Source organism: Quercus robur, chromosome 4 (assembly GCF_932294415.1).
Source record: "Quercus robur chromosome 4, dhQueRobu3.1, whole genome shotgun sequence".
Classification (NCBI taxonomy): Eukaryota; Viridiplantae; Streptophyta; class Magnoliopsida; order Fagales; family Fagaceae; genus Quercus; species Quercus robur.
The window spans coordinates 76,028,059-76,050,854 of record NC_065537.1 but is presented as its reverse complement, the minus strand read 5'-3'; the positions used below and the strand labels follow the sequence as shown (position 1 = coordinate 76,050,854).

The 22,796-nt window shown below is 34.1% G+C and overlaps 1 protein-coding gene across 4 annotated transcripts; it reads left to right on the top strand.

Moving 5' to 3' along the window:
- Positions 1–1,244: 1,244 nt before the first annotated feature.
- Positions 1,245–22,419, top strand: LOC126723761 (putative disease resistance protein At3g14460). 4 transcript variants are annotated; one of them, XM_050427552.1, is made up of 7 exons: positions 1,245–4,698; positions 6,630–6,725; positions 9,156–9,383; positions 9,793–9,888; positions 10,278–10,346; positions 20,777–21,947; positions 22,054–22,419. In XM_050427552.1, exons 1-6 carry the CDS (start codon positions 1,734–1,736, stop codon positions 21,928–21,930), a joined length of 4,608 nt encoding a protein of 1,535 aa, XP_050283509.1. In that variant the 5' UTR covers positions 1,245–1,733; the 3' UTR covers positions 21,931–21,947; positions 22,054–22,419. The 4 variants fall into 4 exon arrangements, with proteins under 4 accessions (XP_050283509.1, XP_050283510.1, XP_050283512.1 ...); XM_050427553.1 differs by lacking the exon at positions 10,278–10,346; XM_050427555.1 differs by lacking the exon at positions 10,278–10,346 and having other exon boundaries at positions 20,819–21,947; positions 22,054–22,418.
- Positions 22,420–22,796: the final 377 nt, after the last annotated feature.

Here is a 22,796-nt window from a genome sequence, read left to right as displayed (position 1 = left end):
GGTAAACTTCAAATATACATCAAATACAAATAGTGTAGTTTTGTCAAAAAAATTAAAATATCGACTATCACTTCTTGTAAAGCATTTAAAGATGCTAGCAACTAAAATACTAAAAAAATGCAAGCTACAAACAAGCTATACTTAAAAAATTTAGAAATAGAGCTAAGAGCACTAACAGTAGGGGTGTAAATACCCCCAATTGCTATTTTACAATCCAAAACAGCAAAAACCCACTCCATGCAAGTTTCTATGCTTAAAAAAACTTGCTACCTATGAATAGTGAGGTTGCATATATGCAACAAGAAAATTTTTTTTTAATCTTGTAGTTATGCGTGAAGAGAAAAAGACAATGGGAGAAAAATAAGAGAGAATAATACTTTTTATTATTTTATTAAGTAATTTATATTATTTTATTGAGTTGCATATAAAAATAAAAATAAAAATATAGAGTAAATTGATAAAATAGTGTTTAAAGATGCAAAATGTATATATATAAATATATATATATATATATATATTTATATATATACATTTTCATCCCATATGCTAGTGAGCTAGGTTGTCATCTTTAACCACCTCCAAATTTGTAATTAAAAATAATGTTTTATTTATTCTCTCTCTTCCTGTATTTTAAAAAATCTTTTCCCTTTCCCTCTTTTTGGATTGAGCTTATTTTTACTAAAACTGAAATTGAAAACACTGTAGCAAAATAATTTTTAAATATGTGAATAGTACTGTGGGATCCATTTTTTAAAAGTGAAATTTGTGGGTCTGTGAACAGTACACGAGTGCACTGTTCACTGTGGAAAAGTCAATTTTTGCGGCTACTGTTAATGAACAGTAGCCACATTACTCCCTGAAACATGTAAAAAAAAAAAAAAAAAAAAAAAAAACGCAAACTTGTAAACGTAGACGCCTAATCCAAACCCCACCAAATGATTCGTTTGGATTGAACTTATTGTTGTTGAAACTGAAAATTGAAAATACTGTAACAAAATAATTTTTAAATTTGTGAATAGTACCGTGAAACCCATTTTTAATATTTTTTAATGTGTGAACAGTACTGTAAATAGTAATAAACAGCAATTTTGTCCCTGTACAGTAAATCCATGTGATATTACTGTTCGCACAGGAAAAAAAAAAAAAAAAAAATCTGAAAACGCAAACTGAAAAAACGCTGACCGCCCACTCCAAACGGCATCTTTATGTCTTCTCTCTTTTCCGCCGTTTCTCCCTCAGTTTTTTATTTTTCCTCTCTTTTCTTATCCTGTGCCGTTTTTATCTTCTTATTTTTTCTTCTCTCTTCTCACCGGTTCTCTTTCCCTTTCTTCCATATCTGCTTGAATCCTATGTCAGAATCCGCTGAGAGCGATCGTCCAAAACTTCCCAAGGTGAAAACCGATCTCTTTCCCCACTATTTGGCTTTCACCTTCTACTATCTCTCTTTCTTGACTTCGGATATGTGAAACCATCTCCGCTTGAACCGAATCTCTTTTTTGTTCCACTATTTGCCCTTCACTTCCCGCATAATTCTGCTATTCCGTTACGTTATGTAACGAAGTCAAAGTCGACAGAACACCTTCTGATCCCGGAAGTTAGCTTTCTTCCTTCTTTGCCTGAATCTTTCAAGAATCCGCCGAGATACTTGAAAAGCTGAATACCGTCTCTTTCATTCGTGGTCGTATATGCCTTTTACTTCGCCGTCTTATTTCTGCTAACCCTCTTTCACGAAAATGGATTACAGCTGGAACCTGGTGAAATGGCATATTGAGCGGCTGGAATCGCTTTTTTCCTCTTTATCCGAAATCTTTGGAAAACAGAAAATTGTTAAATTCCAAGGCTGTACAGTTCGGATATCTTCTTTGTCCAAATTATTAGAAATCCATGGAGAACAGGACGAACATCTTTCCAGAATATTGGAAGTACAATTGCGGAAGAAGTCGGTGGAGTGGGAGAAATTGTTGAAGACACTTGCTGAGATGGTCGATAATTTTGAGAAGCGGTACAAAGTTGATTATGAGGAGAAGCAGGACGAGGGAGGTGCGCTTGATGATGAGGAGAAGCAGCATGAGAGAAGTTTGCTTGAACTGAAGAAGCACGAGAGAATTGTGCTTGAACTGTGGCTCGAGGAGCTTCAGGAAGCTGTCTTTAATACAGAGGATCTCGTGGATAAGATTCACACTGTAGCTTATGGACAATTATCTGAAAAGATGGAGGACATCCGTCGCTGTATAGAATCCTATGTGAAGGCAGGAGATGTACTCGGATTGGCTGGACGAAAATATAAAATCGAGCAACTGGAGAGTCAAAGGCAACTTCTAGGTACAACAGACTATATTTATTTTGTAGATGAGTTAGATCCAATAGATTATAATTATTTTGTAGATAAGTCTGAGGTATTCGGTATGGATCGTGATAAAGAAGAAATTATTAAGATCTTGCTGTCAGATGATGCAAATGATAAACAGTTGCCTGTGATTTCCATAGTGGGCAATGGTAGGATAGGGAAAACCACTCTTGCTAGGCTTGTTTACAACGAGCAGGGAGTAAGCGACCATTTTCACAGGAAGGCCTGGGTTGACGTTCCAGATGATTTCGACTGGGTGATAAAGTCAATTTTGAAATTCCTCACTTGGCAGAATAATGATCTCAAGGAAAAGTATAATGATCTCGACAAACTAGAGTTGGAACAACTTGGATTTAAATTGCAGAATTACCTTAAGGGGAAGAGATTTCTACTTGTTCTTGATGGTGTGAAACGGATTCCTAGTTCTAAAGGATGGGAGGCCTTACGATCTGCTTTCCAATTTGCCGCAAATGGAAGTCGTATTATTGTAACAACACGCAACAAAGATATTGCTCCAATGATGGATGCTGTCAATACTTATCATATGGAGCCATCAGAGGAAAGAAGTTGGTCGATATTTGCAGAATATGCTTTTGGAGGCCAAAACCCTACTCCAGATACACAACTAGAAGTTATTGGCAAAGAAATTGTACAGATGTGTCATGGCTTGCCTTCATCAGTGAGAATACTTGGGTCTCTCTTGCGCTTTAAGCTACAACAGGAGGAGTGGGAAGCTATACTTAAGCGCCTGAAGCCTTCGTCAGATTCAAGGGAAGATTCAAGGGAAAATGTTAACGTTGTACCTAATTTAAGACTTCCTGAAGATCTAAAGCGATGCCTTGCATATTGTTCCATATTTCCCCCAGATTATGAATTTGAGATGGAGAAGTTAGTCCTCTTATGTATGGCAGAAGGTTTTCTGAAACCGCACTCAAACTCAATATGGGAAACAGTGAAAGAGGTTAGTAATATCATTGAATTGGAGCCTTTTTTTCAGAAATCAAGTCACAATGAATCAAGTTTCCGGATGTGTATGAATAACTTGGCTGCTTATGTGTCTACGAGGTATTGTTTCAGATTGGAGGATAATCATCCTTCTGAAATGCCTTTAAATACTCGGTATTTGTCACTTGTTGGGGGCAAATATGAAAATTCAGTGATATTTGAGGCCATAGATAGAGCCAAACGTTTAAGGACTTTTTTGCCACTTGATCATGAATCACGTCATTTACGTGCTACTGAACTGCAGAATTTGTTGTCCAAACTGCAATTTTTACGAGTGCTATCTTTATCTCATTACCATATCACTGAGATACCTGATTCAATTGGCAATTTGGAGCATTTACGGTACATTGATCTCTCTCACACTCCAATTAAGAGATTACCTGAATCGGTTTGTGAACTCCACAATTTACAATCATTGATATTGTCGAATTGTCATTCTCTTACTAAATTGCCAGAAAACACGTCAAAACTTGTGAACTTGCTTAATCTTGATGTTAGTGGAAGCGGTTTAAGTGAGATGCCAAGAGATATGGATAAATTAAGAAATCTCCGATTACTACCTTGCTTTATTGTGGGCAAAAAAAGTGGCTCTCTTATAGAGTTAAAAGATATTAATTGTCTTGAAGGAACACTTCACATTTTGAAGTTGCAGAACGTGACCTCTGAGAACGTTGCACATGGTACCCCCTTGGTGGACAAGCGTTCTATTGAAGAGCTAGTGTTGGAATGGGATGAAAATACTGCTGATCCAGAAAATGCTAGAAAGGTGCTTGCAGGGCTAAGACCTAGTTATAGTTTGAAGAGGCTTACCATTAACTTTTACTGTAGTCCAAAATTTCCTTCGTGGTTAGATGGTAAGGAGATATTCAACGAAATGGTTTTCCTACGTCTTAGCAATTGCAATAGTTGCTCAACCTTGCCATCACTCGGGAAACTACAAAAACTTAGAGTCCTCATTATTGAATGCATGGATGCAGTGGAGGAGGTGGGTCCTGATTTCAATACTGAGCCACCTACGCGGATGCATAGGGGGTTTAGGTATTTGGAGAGGCTAACATTTGAGGGGATGTCAAAATGGACAAAGTGGGTTCCATCAAATGTGCTCCCTTGCCTGCAACAGCTTTGTATACGGAGATGCCCCAAGCTGAGGGGGAACTTGCCCAAGGAACTTCCTTCAGTAGAAAGAATTGAGATTTCTGAATCTCAGGAGCTTGTGACTGCACTTACAACAGAGGCATCATTGAACAATTTACATTATCGTGAAAAGATTGTGTTCTTAAGTGACGATGAAGTGACTTCTTTTACATCTGAAGGTGCCACAGGATCATCATCGCCCATGATTGAAGGTATATTGTTTGTAACAAGTTTTGTTGGTTAATTAATTGGTCATAATTTATTCATCAAATGGCTTTGATTAGTAATAGGGGTTTTTTTTTTTTTTTTTTTTTTTTTTTGAGTGAGTAATCAGTAATATTTATTAGAACACACACGAAAATAGTAATTCTAGTGTTTTAAACTGGATTTATAATATATTATATAACCAGAAGACAACTACAAAATGACTTAACCTTTGTAGTTGTAAACTAGGGTTATACAAAATAAGGGTTTGACTTACCTTCAGTAACTTTTTTAACTATATTTGATTTAATGTATTTACTAGTTTGTAATTTCATGCATATACATGAAATACATTTACATATTTATATAACTAAATGCCTATATATATATATATAATTTTTTATATTTATGTAAAAATATAAAATATCTACTTAGAAAATAAATATAAGTTTATTTGAAACAAATGAAAAAAAAAAAATCATTTAAATTGTTATCTATGAAATTTAAAATTTTTAACTTGTCCAACCATTAATTGTATATAATAATGATTCTATAAGGAAAAAAATATTGATAGCAAATGTTATTAATTTTTGGTTGTGCTAAAATTTAGTTTACGTTAATCTACCTCTAGAGTCTAAAAATATATGTATTGACTTTATTACTTTGATTTATTTTGTATTTTAGACATTTTAAAATTGTTTGTTTTATTTTGGTTTTTTGAGCTTTAATTTTAATAAAATTGGTATATCAATCCCAATTGTGGATATTGTAATCATATAATGAAAATGGACTTAAGGAGAGCAAAATTATTGCAATTGCATAGCCAAAAAGAACATAACTGTCGGTTCTGCTAAAGAGAATTCATACTACAATATTTTTCTTGCGTCTTTTTTTCAAGGAAAAATAAAAATAAAAATATTTTAATGTAATAAGTTGAAAAAGTTACAAATTTGAATGATTAGTTTTCTTTTTGAATAGGTTTTTTTGGTTAAATAATTTGTTCACTCATTGTTGTTTATTTTTTTGGGATTATTTTTGTTGTTTTTTGGGCTTTTTTGTTGTTTTTATTTGGGCTTTTTTGTTAAGGATTATGTTTAAGGGGCTAGAATTATTTTTGGATTATGTTAAGGATTATATTATCTACAACATTTTAAAAACAAATCTTACACAAAAATTTGTTATTAATAGGTTAAAAAGTGATGTCAATATTGGGCCCAAATTAGTATTAGTAACCAATTTATTTGTTATGAAATTAAAATAAAAATGTTTTGAATGTAGCATTACTTTTATTTTTATTGAACCTAAATTCTTGTAATTCTCAAGTCAGGTGGTCAATATTTTCATTAGAGTGGTCAAAATAGGTTATTTTAGTGTGTGTCTATATATATATATATATATATATATACACATTTTTTGGCAAGTTAGGGTAGTCCTGTGACCACCCTGAGTTACAAGTGGAGCCGCCCCTGCACAAAATCCTCATTCCCGATGGCTGAGGGTGTTGTAGATACCTCATTTCCCATGACTCAAGTTGTATTATTTTTAACATGTAGTTTTGTTGGTTAGTTAAATGGGATGAACCAGTACTACTCTTCATAAAAAAAAGAAAAAAAAGAAAAAAGAAAAATAGTTCTATCAGATATATTGTAAGAATTAGATCAAATTAGTACCTTTCGTTAGAATTGATAATCTCTATGACTTGCATCATTAGTATTCTCTTAATTATTGCTTGTGTCTAATATTTTGGCAAAGTTGCAAAGACAATAAAAGAACCTAAAAAACAGAAGGAATGGGAGTAAGGGAGGAAGAAATATGTTTAGAAATAGCAACATCTTTGGAAACAAAAGGAACTAAACATGAAAAAAAGTTTTTTTTTTTTTGGATAGGTATTAACAAAAGGAATTTATAGAAAAAAATACTTATCATTTTCTTTCTTCAGATGAAAAATCTCCATTTCCCTTGACTCAAGGAGCGCCAGAGTCCTTATTGCCCTCGGCTGATGGTGTCGTAGATACCTCAGTGCCAATTACTAAAGGTAATTTATTTTTAACAAGTAATTTTGTTGGTTAATTAATTTGTCACATTTGATTTTCATGAAATGTGTTGGACTGGTACTACTTTGGATACAACAAAAAAAATATTAGGTTTATTGTAGACAGTAGATCTAATAAGTAACATTTCTTAGAATTAATAATTTCCCTGGCTTGAATCTTTAGTTTTCTCTTATTTATTGCTTGTGTTGACTACGTAGGCAAACTTGTTAAGACACAAACAAACCTGAGAAATAGAAGGATTTTTGTGGGGGTGGGGGGGTGGGGGGGAGTGAGGAAGAAACAACTACTTTAGAAATAGCAACTTCAGGAACAAAAGGGACTAAACAGGAACAAAAGGAATTCATCAAAAATGAACCCTCTTGTTTTTTTATTTTTGGGTGAAATTTCCTCATTGCTCTCGACTCTAGGTGCCGCAGAATCATCACTGCTACTCCTAACTGATGGTGTAACACAATCCTCTTTGCCAGTGGCTCAAGGTATCCGTAAATACTTCCTTACCTTTATGACCATGACTTAGAGTGCGTTTCAAGATTTTTTTTTTTTTTTTTTTTCAGCGAATGAACAGTAAAATTACTGTTTATGCACTGTGCGGGAGACAAATTTTACTGTGCATATACTGTTTGTACACTGTTCATGAGACCCACAATCACTTTATTCAGAAAAAAATATTAAAAATGGGTCCCACGGTACTATTTACACATTTAAAAATTATTTTGCTACAGTGTTTTTCAGTTTTTAGTTTCAGTTTTCAGTTGTATCCAAACGGACCCTAGGAGCGCGTTTGGATCCGACTGAAAATTGTTGCGTTTGCGTTTTGTCTGGTTTTTTTTTTTTTTTTTTTTTTCCACGCGTTTTGGAGCGTTTTGGGTGTTGCGGCTACTGTTCATGCACTGTTCAATGAACAGTAGCCGCAAACTTTGACTTTTCAAAATTTTTTTGGACCAATCACAGCACATCGTGTACTGTTTACGGACCCACAAATTTCACTTTTCAGCAACTTTTTCATTAAAAATGGGTCCCACGATACTATTCACACATTTAAAAATTATTTCGCTACAGTGTTTTTCAGTTTTCAGTTTCAGTTTTCAGTTTTCAGCTGTATCCAAACGGACCCTTAGTATATTATATGTTACAAAAATTTTTATTGGTTAGTTAATTTGTTAAATCCTTTTTTCATGAAATGGGTTGGACTGGTTATACTTTTGATAACACAAAGTAATTTTGTTAGATTTATTGCACATACTATATCTAATAAGTACCTTCGTAAGAATTGAGAAATTTTGTGGTTTGAATCTTTAGCATTCTATTACATGTTACTTGTGTGCACTAATTACTATTTTGGCAAAGTTAGTCATAAAGTGAAAGAAACTTTATTGGCGTAGGACAAGGGGAGCAAAGTAAAATCATATTTAGGAATGCTTGTGTAGCTTCAAGTTTGAGGAATTTGGGCTAGTGTTTAGTGGGAAAAAGTTTGGAAAATAATAAGGGATAATTGGATATTTAATGGATAGAAGGAATATTGGGGTTCGGGTATGAAACAAAGGAGAAAACCCAAGATTTGGGATGCTGTTCTGAATCTGTGAATTGTAACCTAGGATGCACGGACACGGACACGGACACGGGTAAAGATACGGGTACGGATACGACATAGTGACACGAGTAATTTTTGAAAAATTATAATATGAAATAGTATGTATGATACCGGTATGACACAAGTACGACACCCCAAATGAAGTGTCCATGCATCCTAGACTGTAACCTGTGAACAGTGACAGGGCTGTTTGGGTGTAATTTGGGGTTATTTGATGGATGGATTTTGTAGGGTTTTGAAGTTTTGGATTTTAGGGTTTAATGGTGACAAACCCATCTTTGTTAGCAAGTGTTTTAAGTTGTGAATTTAAGAACAAAAAAGAAAAGATAAATTTCTAGGCATCACACCTAGAGAAAGGTTGCAGCACACAAACCTAAACAAAACTTCATAGCTTTTATAAAATTTTAAAAACTTATTATCCTTCTTCCAATAGAATGCAATACATCCCTTTAAATAGAAGACTAATACCTATTCTTAGTCAAAATCTGACTTTATTTAAACTCCTAATAAGACTTGGGCTCAAACTCCTTGGCCTTCCAGCCCCTCATTGATGGTGCCACAGAATCGCCACTGCCCATGGCTCAGTCTTTTGTAGGTACCTAATTGCTGATGACTCAAGGAATTTTATTTGTAACAAGAAATTTTTTCGGATACTTGGTTGGTCACATTTGTTTTTCCATGACTTGGGTTGGACTGTTACTACATTGGATACAACAAAATAATATTAGATTTATTGTACGTTAGATCTAATAAATACCTTTTTTTAGAATAAAAAAAATTCTATGATTTGATTCCTTAGTATTCTCTTGTTTATTGCTAGTTTCTAAGAGACTCAGAGAAACCCCAGAAACAGAAGGAAGGGGGGAAAGTGAGGAGGAAACAGGTTTAGAAATAACAAAAACTTCAGAAACAAAAAGGACTAAAGTGGAGCGAAAGGAGGTTATTGAAGTAGATCCTTTTCCTTCTCCTTTTTCAGATGAAAAATCCTCATTGCCCTTGACTCAAAGTGCCACGACATCCTCATTCCCAACGGCGGAAGGTGTTGTAGGTACCTCCTTTCCATGACTTATGTTGTATTATTTTTAACATGCAGGTTTGTTGGTTAGTTAAATGGGATGAACCGGTGCTACTCTTGATGAAGAAAAAAATTACTTCTTTTAGATATATTGTAAGAATTAGATCCAATTAGTACCTCTTGTTAGAATTGATAATTTTTATGACTTGAAACATTAAGTATTCTCTTAATTTTTGCTTGTCTAATATTTTGGCAAAGTTGCAAAGACAATAAAAGAAACCTTAAAAACAGAAGGAATGGGAGAAAGTGAGGAAGAAATATGTTTAGAAATAGCAACATCTTTGGAAACAAAAGGAACTAAACAAGAACAAATTTTTATTTTTGGATAGGTATTAACAAAAGGAATTTATCGAAAAAAATACTTATCATTTTCTTTCTTCAGATGAAAAATCTTCATTTCCCTTGACTCAAGGAGCCGCAGAATCCTTATTGCCCTCGGCTGAAGGTGTCGTAGATACCTCAGTGCCAACTACTCAAGGTAATTTATTTTTAACAAGTAATTTTGTTGGTTAATTAATTTGTCACATTTGATTTTCATGAAATGGGTTGGACTGGTACTACTTTGGATACAACAAAACAATATTAGGTTTATTGTAGGCAGTAGATCTAATAAGTAACATTTCTTGGAATTGATAATTTCTCTGGCTTGAATCTTTAGTTCTCTCTTATTTATTGCTTGTGTTGACTATGTAGGCAAACTTGTTAAGGCACAAACAAACCTTAGAAATAGAAGGATGGGAGGGGGGGGAGGGGAGGGAAGTGAGGAAGAAACAACTTTAGAAATTGCAACTTTAGAAAAACAACTTGTTTTTGTTTTTGTTTTTCTTCTTTTTTTGGGTGAAATTTCCTTATTGCCCTCGACTCTAGTTGCTGCAGCATCATCACTGCTGCTCCTAACTGATGGTGCAACACAATCCTCTTTGCCTGTGGCTCAAGGTATCCATAAATATTTCATTACCTTTATGACCATGACTTAAGGTATATTATATGTTACAAAAAAAAATTTTGGTTAGTTAATTTGTTAAATTTTTTTTTCATGAAATGGTTTGACTGGTTATACTTTTGATACAACAAAATAATTCTGTTAGACTTATTGCACATACTATATCTAACAGAGATGAACCCAAAATTTTAAGCTAGCAGGGGGCGGATTATAATCGAAAAAGAAACTCTAAATAGACATTCATATAGTATTAAAAAGTTATAAATACACAAAATCATTGTTTCTAAATACATTAAAATGCAATTATTTACCAATAAAGACAAAAACAAAAACAAAATAATGTTTTTCTTAATACTAGGTTGGCTAGGGATTTTTTTTTTTTTTTTTTTTAGAAGTTAGAGCATTCACAATGGTATTGCTAAAAATTTTAGCTTTTAGTACCTCAAAAAACAACCTTATCTATTTTACCACCTCACTTTACAATACACCCAATATCAAATGTTCTATATTTTTTTTTTATCACTTCATTTAAAATAATATAAACAACTTATTAAAATAATAAATTAAGAGAGAGATTTTGAGTTTTTTAATTAAAGAAAGAGATATAATCTTAATAAAATATTGTATTTTATTTTTAACAACTTGCTACAGTCAACTGGTATTTATTCTAATTTACTGTAGTTGCAAAAAATTTAGATTTAGATTATCCAATAACACATGATTTTTTGGTTCTTTGTTGGTAAAATAATTTGTTTTGCTAAAATACAATCACCATTGTGAATGTTTTTATTATTTTTGTTAAGTTTTTGGGTTGGATAGTTGCTATTTGGGTGATGCTAACTAGGCTTATTGAAAAGAAGGGGCCCTAAAGTTTTGGAAGGAGGGCCCAACAACAAAAATGAAATATGTATAATAATAATAATAATATATATATATATATATATATATATATATATATTGGACCAGGAAACCACCTGGGTCCGTCCCTAATATCTAATAAGTACCTTTGTAAGAATTGAGAAATTCTGTGGTTTGAATCTTTAGCATTCTATTACTTGTTACTTGTGTGCTTTAATTACTATTTTGGCAAAGTTAGTCAGAAACTAAAAGAAACTTTATCGGCGTAGGTCAAGGGGAGCAAAGTAAAATCGTATTTAGGAATGCTTGTGTAGCTTCAAGTTTGAGGAATTAGGGTTAGTGTTTAGTGGGAAAAAGGTTGGAAAATAATAAGGGATAACTGGATTTTTAATGGAGGGAAGGGATATCGGGGTTTGGATATGAAACAGAGGAGAAGACCCAAGATTTGGGATGTAGTTCCGGAGCTGTGAACTGTAACCTGTGAACAGTGACGGGCTGTTTGGGTGTAATTTGGGGTTATTTGATGGATGGGTTTTGTAGGGTTTTAAAGTTTTGGATTTCAGGGTTTAAGGGTGACAAACCCATCTTTGTTAGCAAGTGTTTGAGTTCTGGATTTAAGAACAAAAAGGACAAGATAAATTTCTAGACATCACACCTAGAGAAAGGTTGCAGCACACAAACCTAAACAAAACTTCATAGCTTTGATAAAATTTTGAAAACTTTCCTATCCTTCTTCCAATAGAAAGCATTACATCCCATTAAATAGAACACTAATACCTATTCCTAGTCAAAATTTGACTTTATTTAAACTCTTAATAAGACTTGGGCTTGGACTCCTCGGCCTTCCAGCCCCTCACTGAAGGTGCCACAGAATCACCACTGCTCCTCAGTCCTTCCTAGGTACCTAATTGCCAATGACTCAAGGTATATTATTAGTAACAAGAAATTTTTTCGGTTACTTAGTTGGTCACCATTTATTTTTTCCATGAAATGGGTTGGACTGTTACTACATTGGATACAACAAAATAATATTAGATTTATTGTATGTATTAGATCTAATAAATACCTTTTTTAAATAAAAAAATTTTCCAAGAATATTCAAACCCCAAATCCCTAATTTCTACATGAAATGCATGAAATAAATGAAAAGAAAAAGAGAGTTTAGAATGACTTACCAAGCACTAGACGACAAAACCTTGAAGAAATTTGACTTGAAAAGGAGGATTTTGTCGCATGTGAAGATTGGAGGCAAGAGAAGAGAGTAGAAGAGAAGTGAGAAGAGAGTGAAAAAATGACCCATGGATTGACCTGCAGCTTTTTATACTCCAAAGCTCGATCAGTCAAGTTGGTGTTGATCTAGCAGAACCTTGAGGGAGTTTTTCTAGGCAAATTTCGATTGATCAAAGCAGTTGTGCTTAGGAGTCGAGTGCACAAAGACCAGAAAAAGATTAAAATAGCTAATTTTCATGAAATATGTGCAAAAATACACTAAAAACATGAAGAAAAAAAAATGCATAAAAATGCACAAAATGAACATGATATGTCATTATGTGCTCAAAACAAGTTTGGTCAAACATTCTCACAACTCCACTAAAAAAAAAAATACCAATTTGCATATACTCAAAAATAATGAACTTAGGAGTTGAGTAATAAAAAAATTAATCAAATTGAGTACCCAATTTAGCAAGGAATATGCTTGAGTGTGTGGAACACTAGTCAATATACAAGTGCTAACAATTATGAGATAAACGACTGCAAAACATACAATATAATCTCAAAAAATTACCAATTTTCTTATACTCAAAAATAATGAACTCAAGAGTTAAATAACCAAAAAATTAATCAAATTGAGTACCCAATTTAGCAAGGAATATGCTTGTGTGTGGAACACTAGTCAATGTACAAGTGCTATCAATTATGAGATAAATTACTGCAAAACATACAATATAATCAAATGAATTATATCACATCTACTTGATGGGGACCATCACCAATCATGACTCCCACATCTCCTAAATGATTGCTTGCAATCCAAGACGTGAAAAACAAATGAGCTTTTTGCTATTAGCACAGTCAAGGGCATAAATTTCTAGAGAAAATTTTTATCAAGTCCATATATTTTATTTATTTTTTACATTTTCTAAAGTGTTGTGCATCCCTTATTTGCACGGGTTTTTCATTTTAGCACTAGGGTATTTTGATTGGCAAAGACAAGTGGTGAGATAGTTATTTATGCCGTTCTCTCTAGATTTTTTAGTCATTTCCATCAAAGAGAGTGATGATAGACTCAAATAATTTAATCATAATTTTTTTGCCACATATCACATAGAATTTAACACTTGGTTAATTGACATAGTGTGTGCATATAAAGTGCTCAACCAAGCTATAGAGGTTACACAAGTAAGAAGAATCAATTTCTTAACTAACCCATAAGTACATGTACTTTCAAGTACACAACTCAAAAAAAAAAAAGTGGTATTTTTTGATTTTCCAAATTTTTTTTAAGGAATTAAAAACAACCTAAGAAAAAAAATGCAAAATGCAATGGAACCTAAGGAAATAAAGAAAACAAAAAGGTCAACAGAATATGCAAAGAAGCACAGGACCAAAAGAAATCAAACTTCAAACTTCTGGAGTTTTCTCCACCCAAATTTTGGTTGGAGTATGAATAGGTCTAGTTTTCCTAGATTTAGGTTTAGACCAGAAGAGGCAGTTTTAAAACCTGGATTTTTTACAATCAAGTTCAATGCCTTAACAAGTTCACCAAGAAGAGGCATGGGATTTTGAGAATTCACTTTTGGTGACTTTTTCTTTCAAAGCAACCTTCTTTTCAGCATGAAGCTTGAAGCAATTTGGACGAGTATGTCTAGAAGCACCACAGTGGTGACAAAAGTGAGGATTCTTAGCATTTTCCCTCTTCTTAGGTGTTGAAGTCACAATAGGTTTAGACTTAAATAGCACTGACGTAGGACAAGGGGAAACTAGGTTTAATAGGGTTTTAGGAATGAAACAAAGGTGAAAAAAAAACAAGATTTGAGTTGCTGTGAACAGTGCTGTGAATAGTATCCGTGAACAATAAATAAAAGATAAAATCTTAAGAATCACTCCTAGGGTTCCTTGGCATCACACCTTGAAGAAGGTTGCATCACACAAACCATAAAAGAAAGCATAGCGCTTAATTGTGAAAACATTCATTAATCTCTACATCAATTGAAAACATCACAACTCTTTAAATAGAAGTCTAAACCTAATCCTAGTACAACTAGGAAACCTAATCCTAATACAGCTAGGAAACCAAATAAGACTAGAACTTGGACTCCTTGGGTTTTAATACTTAATCCAAATTAAATAACTTAACTTAAATAAAACTAAATAAAACCCAATGGACTAATAACACAACCCATTCCAAACAACATAAAATTACTAAAATACCCCTAACACGAAAACTAATTAAAAGTCTTAGGATGCCTTTTATATGTCTTCAATGGTTGCTACCATGGTCCTCCATCATCTCTCCCCGACTTAAAAGAACTCGACCCCGACAAGTTAAAAGCATGGATTTTGTCATAAAGATCATGATTAAGTGCAAGAAGTTCTTCATCTGTGATCCATGTACAATCTAAAATTGGATGCCCTTTCCATTTCACAAGATACTTTTTGTAACCCCCACTCCTAGTAGAAACCTCCTGATGATCGACAATATCTTCAATCTTTTAGTTCAATTTTGGGGCTGGTGGAAGACGAACTATTGTTGCATCAGCAGATTCATCATCATCATGACCTTGATACAAAGTAAGATCTTCAACATTAAAGACATTGCTTATTCCCATGTTGTTTGGCAAGTCAAGGACATAGGCATTAGAGCTAATTTTCTTAAGAACCTTATATGGACCAACACTCCTTGAATGAAACTTTTGTAGGCGCCTTTAGGATAGTGTTCAGGCTTGATCTGTACGATAACCATGTCTCCTCCTTCAAATTCAACAAGCCACCTCCTCAAATCAGCATGTGTCTTATAACTTTCATTGCTCATTGCAATTCTTCTTCTAATCTCATCATGTATGTCACAAATATGCTTAGCAAAAGCATCAACTTCAACACTAGGACGGGCGATGTTAGGTAGAGGAACCAAGTCAATTGGCTTCCTAGGAAGTACACCTGTCACACATTCAAAAGGACTACGGCTTGTGGATCTGTTACTGAGCTATTATAACTAAACTCAACCATAGGAAGAATCTGGTCCTAACTAGCAGCTTGGTCTCCCACAAGACAGCAAAGAATATCACCGACCATCAGTTTGTGGGTGGAACGAAGAAGAAAACTTCAGCTGTGTATTCAACATTTTCCATAAAGTACGCCAAAAGTAACTCATAAACTTCACATCTCGATCTAAGACAATGGTTTTAGGCAACCCATGAAGACGACTATCTCTTTAAAGAAGAGTTTAGCAATATGGACAGCATCTGCAATTTTAGAACATGCAATGAAGTGAGACATTTTTGAATAACAGTCTACGACAACGTAGATGGAATCATGGCCTCAAAGAGTCTTAGGAAAGCCTAAGACAAAATCTATACTTAGATCTTGCCATGGCTCATGTGGTATAGGAAGAGGTGTATATAAACCTGTATTTTTCTTCTTTCCTTTACATACTTGGCAAACCCTTCACCTTAGAACAATTCTAGCCACATCCCTCTTTAAGCTTGGCCAATAGAATTGGTCTTCAACCGTGGCTATGGTCTTATCTCTTCCAAAATGTCCTGCTGCTCCACCAAAATGTAGCTCTCGAATAACTTCTTCATGTATAGAAGTATTAGGCAAGCAAAGACAAGTACCCTTAAAGAGGTAACCATCATGCAATGAGAATTCCAAATATTCAGCATGCTGTCCAGCTACCAAATCAGCATAAATAATGCTAAAATCCTTGCAAGAAGGATAGTCCCTCTTTAGTAAATCAAAACCCACAACTTGGACCGCCATTGAAGAAAGAATGAATACCACTCGACTAAGTGCATCAGCTATTCTTTTCTGTGCCAGCCATATGTTTGATAACAAAACTATATGACTGTAAGAAAGAAACCCATTTACCATGTCGATAGTTTAACTTTCTTTGAGAGTTAATGTACTTGAGTGCCTCATGGTCTGAGTATAACACAAACTCCTTTGAGATCAGATGGTAACGCCAATGGTGAAGTGCTTGAACCATAGCATAAAACTCCTTATCATAGGTAGAATACTTCTGCTTTGCATCGTCAAGCTTCTCATTGAAGTATGCAATTGGGTGTCCTTGACTGAGAACACATCCAACACCCACTTGAGAGGCATCACAAGCTACCTCAAAAACTTTAGAAAAGTCTGGAAGGCCTAGGACAGGAGCTTCAATCATCTGTTGCTTGATTTCTTCAAAAGCCTTCAATGCTGCTTTTGTCCAAACAAATTGACCCTTCTTCAAACAACTAGTAATTGGAGCCATGATAGTGCTAAAATTTTTAATAAAGTGCCTATAGAATGTAGCCAACCCATGAAAACTATGAACTTCATTCAAAGTAGTAGGAATTGGCCAATCTCGAATGGCTTGGACTTTATCCGAATCTACCTCCACAACTTTAGAAGAAACAACAAAGCCCGAAAATAGGACGCTCGACTTCATAAAGGAGCACTTCTTCAAGATTACAATCAAGTATCGATTCCCAACTCCCCGACTTGATGATATGCTAGATGTAATGGTTTGTTCTACTATTTTTTCCAAGATTTGGGTTGCTGTGAACAGTGTTGTGAATAGTAATCGTGAACAGTAAATAAAAGATAAAATCCTAAGAATCACACCTAGGGTTCCTTGGCATCACACTTCGGAGAAGGTTGCATCACACAAATCATAAAAGAAAGCGTAGCTCTTAATTCTGAAAACATTCATTAATCTCTGCATCAATAGAAAACACCACAACTCTTTAAATAGAAGACTAAACCTAATCCTAGTACAACCAGGAAACCTAATCCTAATACAACTAGGAAACCAAATAAGACTAGAACTTGGACCCCTTGGGCTTTAATACTTAACCCAAATTAAGTAACTAATCTTAAATAAAACTAAATAAAACCCAATGGACTAATAGCACAGTCCATTCCAGAAAACGTAAAATTACTAAAATACCCCTAGCACAAAAACTAATTAAAAGTCTTAGGACGCCTTTTATATGTTTTCAATGGTTGCTACCATGGTCCTCCATCAAGCACCTTGACTTGTTTTTCAACTTTTGGTTCCTTTATCCTAAGGCAAGCAATTTTCACAGATTGAGGAACAAAACGAGAACCAGTGGTGAAAGCATAAGAAGAAATATTACTCTTATCAAATCCTAAACCAATTTTTTAGAATTTAAAATATCATCAAGTTTTGGCTCAGAAATTCTATCTAGCTTTGCTCTGGTCAACAACAAATGAGTTTCAAGATCTTTTACTTTTTCAAACAAGGATACATTTTTTTTTTTCTTTTTCAACACAGAAATCAATGTAGTCTTTTCACTCAATTGCACAACAAGATCATCATTTTCAATTTTCAATTCATTTAATTTAGACTGAACAACTTGCATTCTTCTTAGAACGAGTAGCACTTAGCAGTTATACACAGCCTATTGTAAGCATCTTGTAGATCTGCATCGTCATCAAGAATAACATCAAATTCAACTTTAGGTTCAAAGTTGTTTTTCTCATTTTCATTAGAAATAGTCATAAAGACTATAAAGTTTCCTTCTTGGTCACTGCCAAAGTCAGCAGACTCTTCATCACTAAGTGTAGCTGCAAGAGCTAGTAGGTGGGACATTCATACTTGTAATGTCCAAAGCCTTGACAACCAAAACATTGCTGACCCAAGGAATTGTTAACAGATTGTTTGATTCTTCTTTAGAAGATTTCAAATTTTCTGTTTGTTCCTTTTTGAGTGGTTCAGGTCTTTTAGAATTCTTTTGAAATCCCCTATTTCCAGAGTTTCTCATAAATCTCTTAAACTGCTTAGCAAGGTAAGCAGCATCAGCAGAGTCTAATTCATAATCAGAAGAGTCAACTTCATCAACAGATTTCAATGCAATAGACTTTTGTTTATTAGGTCTAGGAAAAATCTAATTCACAAGTCAAAAGTGATCCAACCAACTCTTCTATAGAAAAAGAGTCAATGTTTGTACTCTCAGTGATGCTTGTGACCTTAGGTCTGAAATCATCAGACCTTAGGTCTCAAAATTTTTCTGACAATCTTAGGACCATAATAAACTTCTCCTAAATTAAAGGCTGAGTTTACAATGTCATTAAGTTTTGCATAAAATCATCAAAAGATTCATCTTTTGACATTTTTATGTTTTCAAATTTTGTGGTCAGTTGTTGAAGTTTGTTAATTTTAACTGCTTTTGTTCCCTCATGAGTAATAGAATAGTCCATGCAGTTTTAGCAACCTTAACATTTGAGATTTTCTTAAATTGCTCAGGAGAAACACCATTGAATATAGCATTCATGGCTTTGCTATTGTAATTAGCTACAGCAATTTTTTCATCAGTCCATTGAGCTACAGGAGTAGCTAGTTTAGTGCACCCATTTTCAACAGACAACCAATCTTTTTCATCCAAAGATTTAAGAAAAGCTCTCATTCTTACTTTACAGTATGCATAGTTGTTATCATCAAACATAAGGGCACAATCAAAGAATGACCATGATCCATTACAATCTGGGGTCAAGAATCAACTCACGACAGGTAGTCGAACAAGGAGTTAACTTGCTCTGATACCAATTGTTAGGGTTTTAGACCCCAGTTTAGTTAGATTTAACCAAATCTCTAGCCAATTAATTAAAGTGATTAATTATGCAATTAGATCTGAATTAAATAAACATCACACAATCACAAATCACATTAACACTAAGAATGATGGTCCAGGAAAACTTTTAAAATTGTGGTTTCAAAGTAAAAAGCCTAGGGAGGATTTAACCTAAACAATCCTCAAGTCAACATTTCACTAATAGAATGAAAGTTTGTACAATATACTTAACCTTAAATCTATTGCTACCTCATGTAATACTTACTCACGTGACCAAACGTGGCTCCGAATTCACAGATTCTTCTATTGTGAAATTTTTGCACACAAATACTCCTGTTTGTGACTTTGAGAACTCCATTCAAAGGTTTAGATCATCAACTGTGATTGATTTGATGCAGCAACTTAACTCTATTGCCAAATCTGTTGTTTGCAAAAGGTTTCCAGCTGTAGCTTCAAAAGGGTTTAAAAAAAATCAGATCTATGTACAAAACATTGCCCTCTTGAATGTGTAAAAACGTGCTTTAGGGTTTGTATTTATATATCCTTAAGATCCATCAAAACCCTAGATCCAATGGCGGAGAAAGAAAGTGAGAAATCTAATCTGCGTGCATCTCGATTGGTCGAGATAAGTGAGACTTTTTTTACACTTATCTTTTCCTACTTTCTTGAGTCTTCAATTGTGCAGAACTTAATTTGTCTTTTTTCTGAATATTTCTAGACTAAACACTTGACAAAAACTAAGTTCTAAAAGTTACAATTTGCTCATGGTTGCCAGCCTAAACATGTGGACTTTAAAAGTACATTGCTTCAAAAATGAGAAATTCTATAGCTTGAATCTGTAGCTCTGATATTTATTGCTTATGTCTACTATTTACTATATAGGCAAAGTTATTAAGTAATTAAAAGATATCTTAGGAACAAATGAATGGGGAGAAAGTGAGGAAGAAAGAACATAGAAATAGAAATAACTTCCAAAACAAAAGAGACTAAACAGGAACGAAGGAATCCATTGATGAAGATCCTTTTGGTTCTCTTTTTATTGAAGAAAAATTCACTTGGCTCAAGGTGAGGCAGAATTCTCATCTGCCCTGACTCAAGGTTCCACAAAATCCTAATTTCCTATATATTATTTGTAACAAGTTGTTTTGATGTTGATTAATTGGTTACATTTTATATATTTAATGTGTTGGATTGGTTTTAGACTACATAGTAGATACAAAAAAAAAAAAAAAAAAAAAATTCTTTTGATTTATTGTACTTACTGGATCTAATAAGTTCCTTGTGGCAAGATGAGAAAGTCTATAGCTTGAATATTTAGGATTCCCTTATGCGTAAAGTTCAGCTATAAAATTGGTTGTAACTTTAGAAAATGACAAAGTTCAACTACAAAATTAGGCTAGAATCTTACTCAATTTCTTTTCATTAGAGGTGAATTTTGACAAATTTACCATTAGACTACATCATTTTCTTTTATCCTAGATGCTTGCAAAATTTTTAAAAAATTAAAGATCAATAGCTATGTTATCAATAAATTTTTTAAATTACAAGTTTTTGTAGTTTAAAATTATACATAAAATATAATTTTATAGATCATATAGTAAATAATATCCGATTGAAACAAAGCTTGACGTGTATTTAAAGTGTAAAGAACATGCAATTCAACGGTTATATTTTCAGCATATGTAATAATATTTATTTTATTGAGTAAAGTTATAGTTTTAGGCTACAACTTCTCTTATTTATTACTTGTGCTTGCTATTTTGGTCGAGTACTGTCAGCCACTCTTAATAAGAAATTGAAGGAAATGTCAGAAACAAAAGAAAGTGGGGAAAGTGAGGAAGCTGATGTTCTGAGTGACACCTGGTCCAACTCCTCTTTTGAAAGCATGAAAGTATCAGAAATATCAGAATTGATGGCACTGCTAACGCCATTACATAGCCTCAAAATTGATGGATGTGATAATCTGACGTTCATACCTAAAAGTGTGATAAAGAACCCTTCTCTCCAACATTTGTATATCATTAATTGTTGCTCTCTCGAGTCCTTTTTCTATGAAGGAATGGCCTTGAAAATTCTTTATATCCGGAATTGCAAGAAATTATATTTTCCCCTCACAAATGAGAATATACAGCTGGATAAACTTGAAGATTTGAGTGTAGGGAGTAGCTGTGATTCCCTGACAGACCTCTCCTTACACTTGTTTCCAGAACTTAGAAGTCTTTCTATTTGGGATTGTGCAAAACTGCAGAAACTTTCAATGCCAGAAAAAAGTCAGATAGAACTCACATCTCTTGAGGCCTTGGAGATCAGGGATTGTCCTAATCTGGAATATTTTCCAACAGGAGGATTGCCTACCCCCAATTTGAAGTCCATTTGGTGCTCTAATTGCAAGAGTCTCAAGAAACTACCTGATCAGTTGGGCACTCTTGAATATCTCACGTCAATGTTTATAAATGATTGCCCAGAACTTGAATCACTCTCAAAACAGGTTTTGCCTTCGAAACTTAGTTTACTCAGGATCTCTTCCTGCAACAAACTCATTTCCGGGAAGAAGTGGGGGTTGCATGGGCTTGCCAGTCTGTGTCTTTTGGAGATTGAAGGTGAATGTAAAAACGTGGAGTCATTTCCAGTGGAAGGATTACTGCCCAGCAATCTCAGTTCTCTATGCATCAGTGGACTTTTGGATCTCAAAAAGTTGGACAACACGGGCCTAAAGAAACTTGAGTCTCTTAAAACACTGGAGATTAGCAGCTGTCGCCAACTCCAGTCCTTGCCAGAAGATGGTTTTCCATCCTCCCTCTCTTTCCTCTGCATCAAGGAGTGTCCATTGTTGGAACCAAAACTCCAAAATAAGAATGGAGAAGATTGGTACAAGATAGCTCATATTTCTTGCATTGAAATTGATGAGGAAGTAATCTCATGAGCGGGGCTTTCAGCGAGGTACTAATAATCTTGTGACTTGCTAGACATCATTTCAATTTACCGTATGTTGTGAAATAATGATTTCGCTTACTAATAATCTTTTCTTCCATCTTGCATAATCTAGGCCAATATTGTAGACTTCTTGGGCCACCAGGAATTGCTTAAGTTTCAACGTGGGTGCTGCCGTTATTAATTTACATTTGCCTCCTACTATGTTATCAATCGTTTTGCAGTCTTCCAATTCTAACATTCAGAACAAGTTTGAAGATGCATGCATGGCTTATATGTTTAGGAGAAGAATCTTGAAAGAATGTGGAGTGTATTTCTTTTAGCAACTACTTTGATATATTTTTGGGGTTAAAACGATGCACATGTATGTAAGCTGGATGTGACTTGAGAAACTGTTTATTTTTTCTATTGTGAGTTGGCCATTGTATTTATATGGACTTGGCTATACCAAAAAAAAAAAAAAAGTGTTAAATTCAGTGTAATGAGATATAAATTGATTTGAGTTTGTTAGGGTTTAAAGGTGTTTTACAAAAGTTGGTTTGAGTGTATCCTATTCATGTTAGAAACTCTAAACTAATAGTGAATTTTGATTGGCATTGATTGTGGATATAAACTTGTAGTTGGCCAAACCAACGTAAAATCTTGTTATTCAAATACAAGCCCCCTCCCTCTAACACATCATGCTTAAATTTGGAAATTGGACAAGCTGCTGCTTACTCTTCTTGTACATCTTTTGTAGTTTTGCACCCAGTCAATTCCAAATTCGATCTCCATCAAATAAAAGTATCTTATATCTAGTTCGTTTCTTTCAAGAGTCATGAATAACGAGTGTTTGCTAGAGGAAGAGCAGCCTACCTT

Excerpts from the sequence above, each read along its gene's own strand:
- LOC126723761 (XM_050427552.1), top strand. The coding sequence starts at position 1,734 with ATGGATTACAGCTGGAACCTGGTGAAATGGCATATTGAGCGGCTGGAA. Across the intron at positions 4,699-6,629 it reads ATCATCGCCCATGATTGAAG|ATGAAAAATCTCCATTTCCC; the intron begins GTATATTGTTTG and ends TTCTTTCTTCAG. Across the intron at positions 10,347-20,776 it reads CTCTTTGCCTGTGGCTCAAG|TACTGTCAGCCACTCTTAAT; the intron begins GTATCCATAAAT and ends ATTTTGGTCGAG.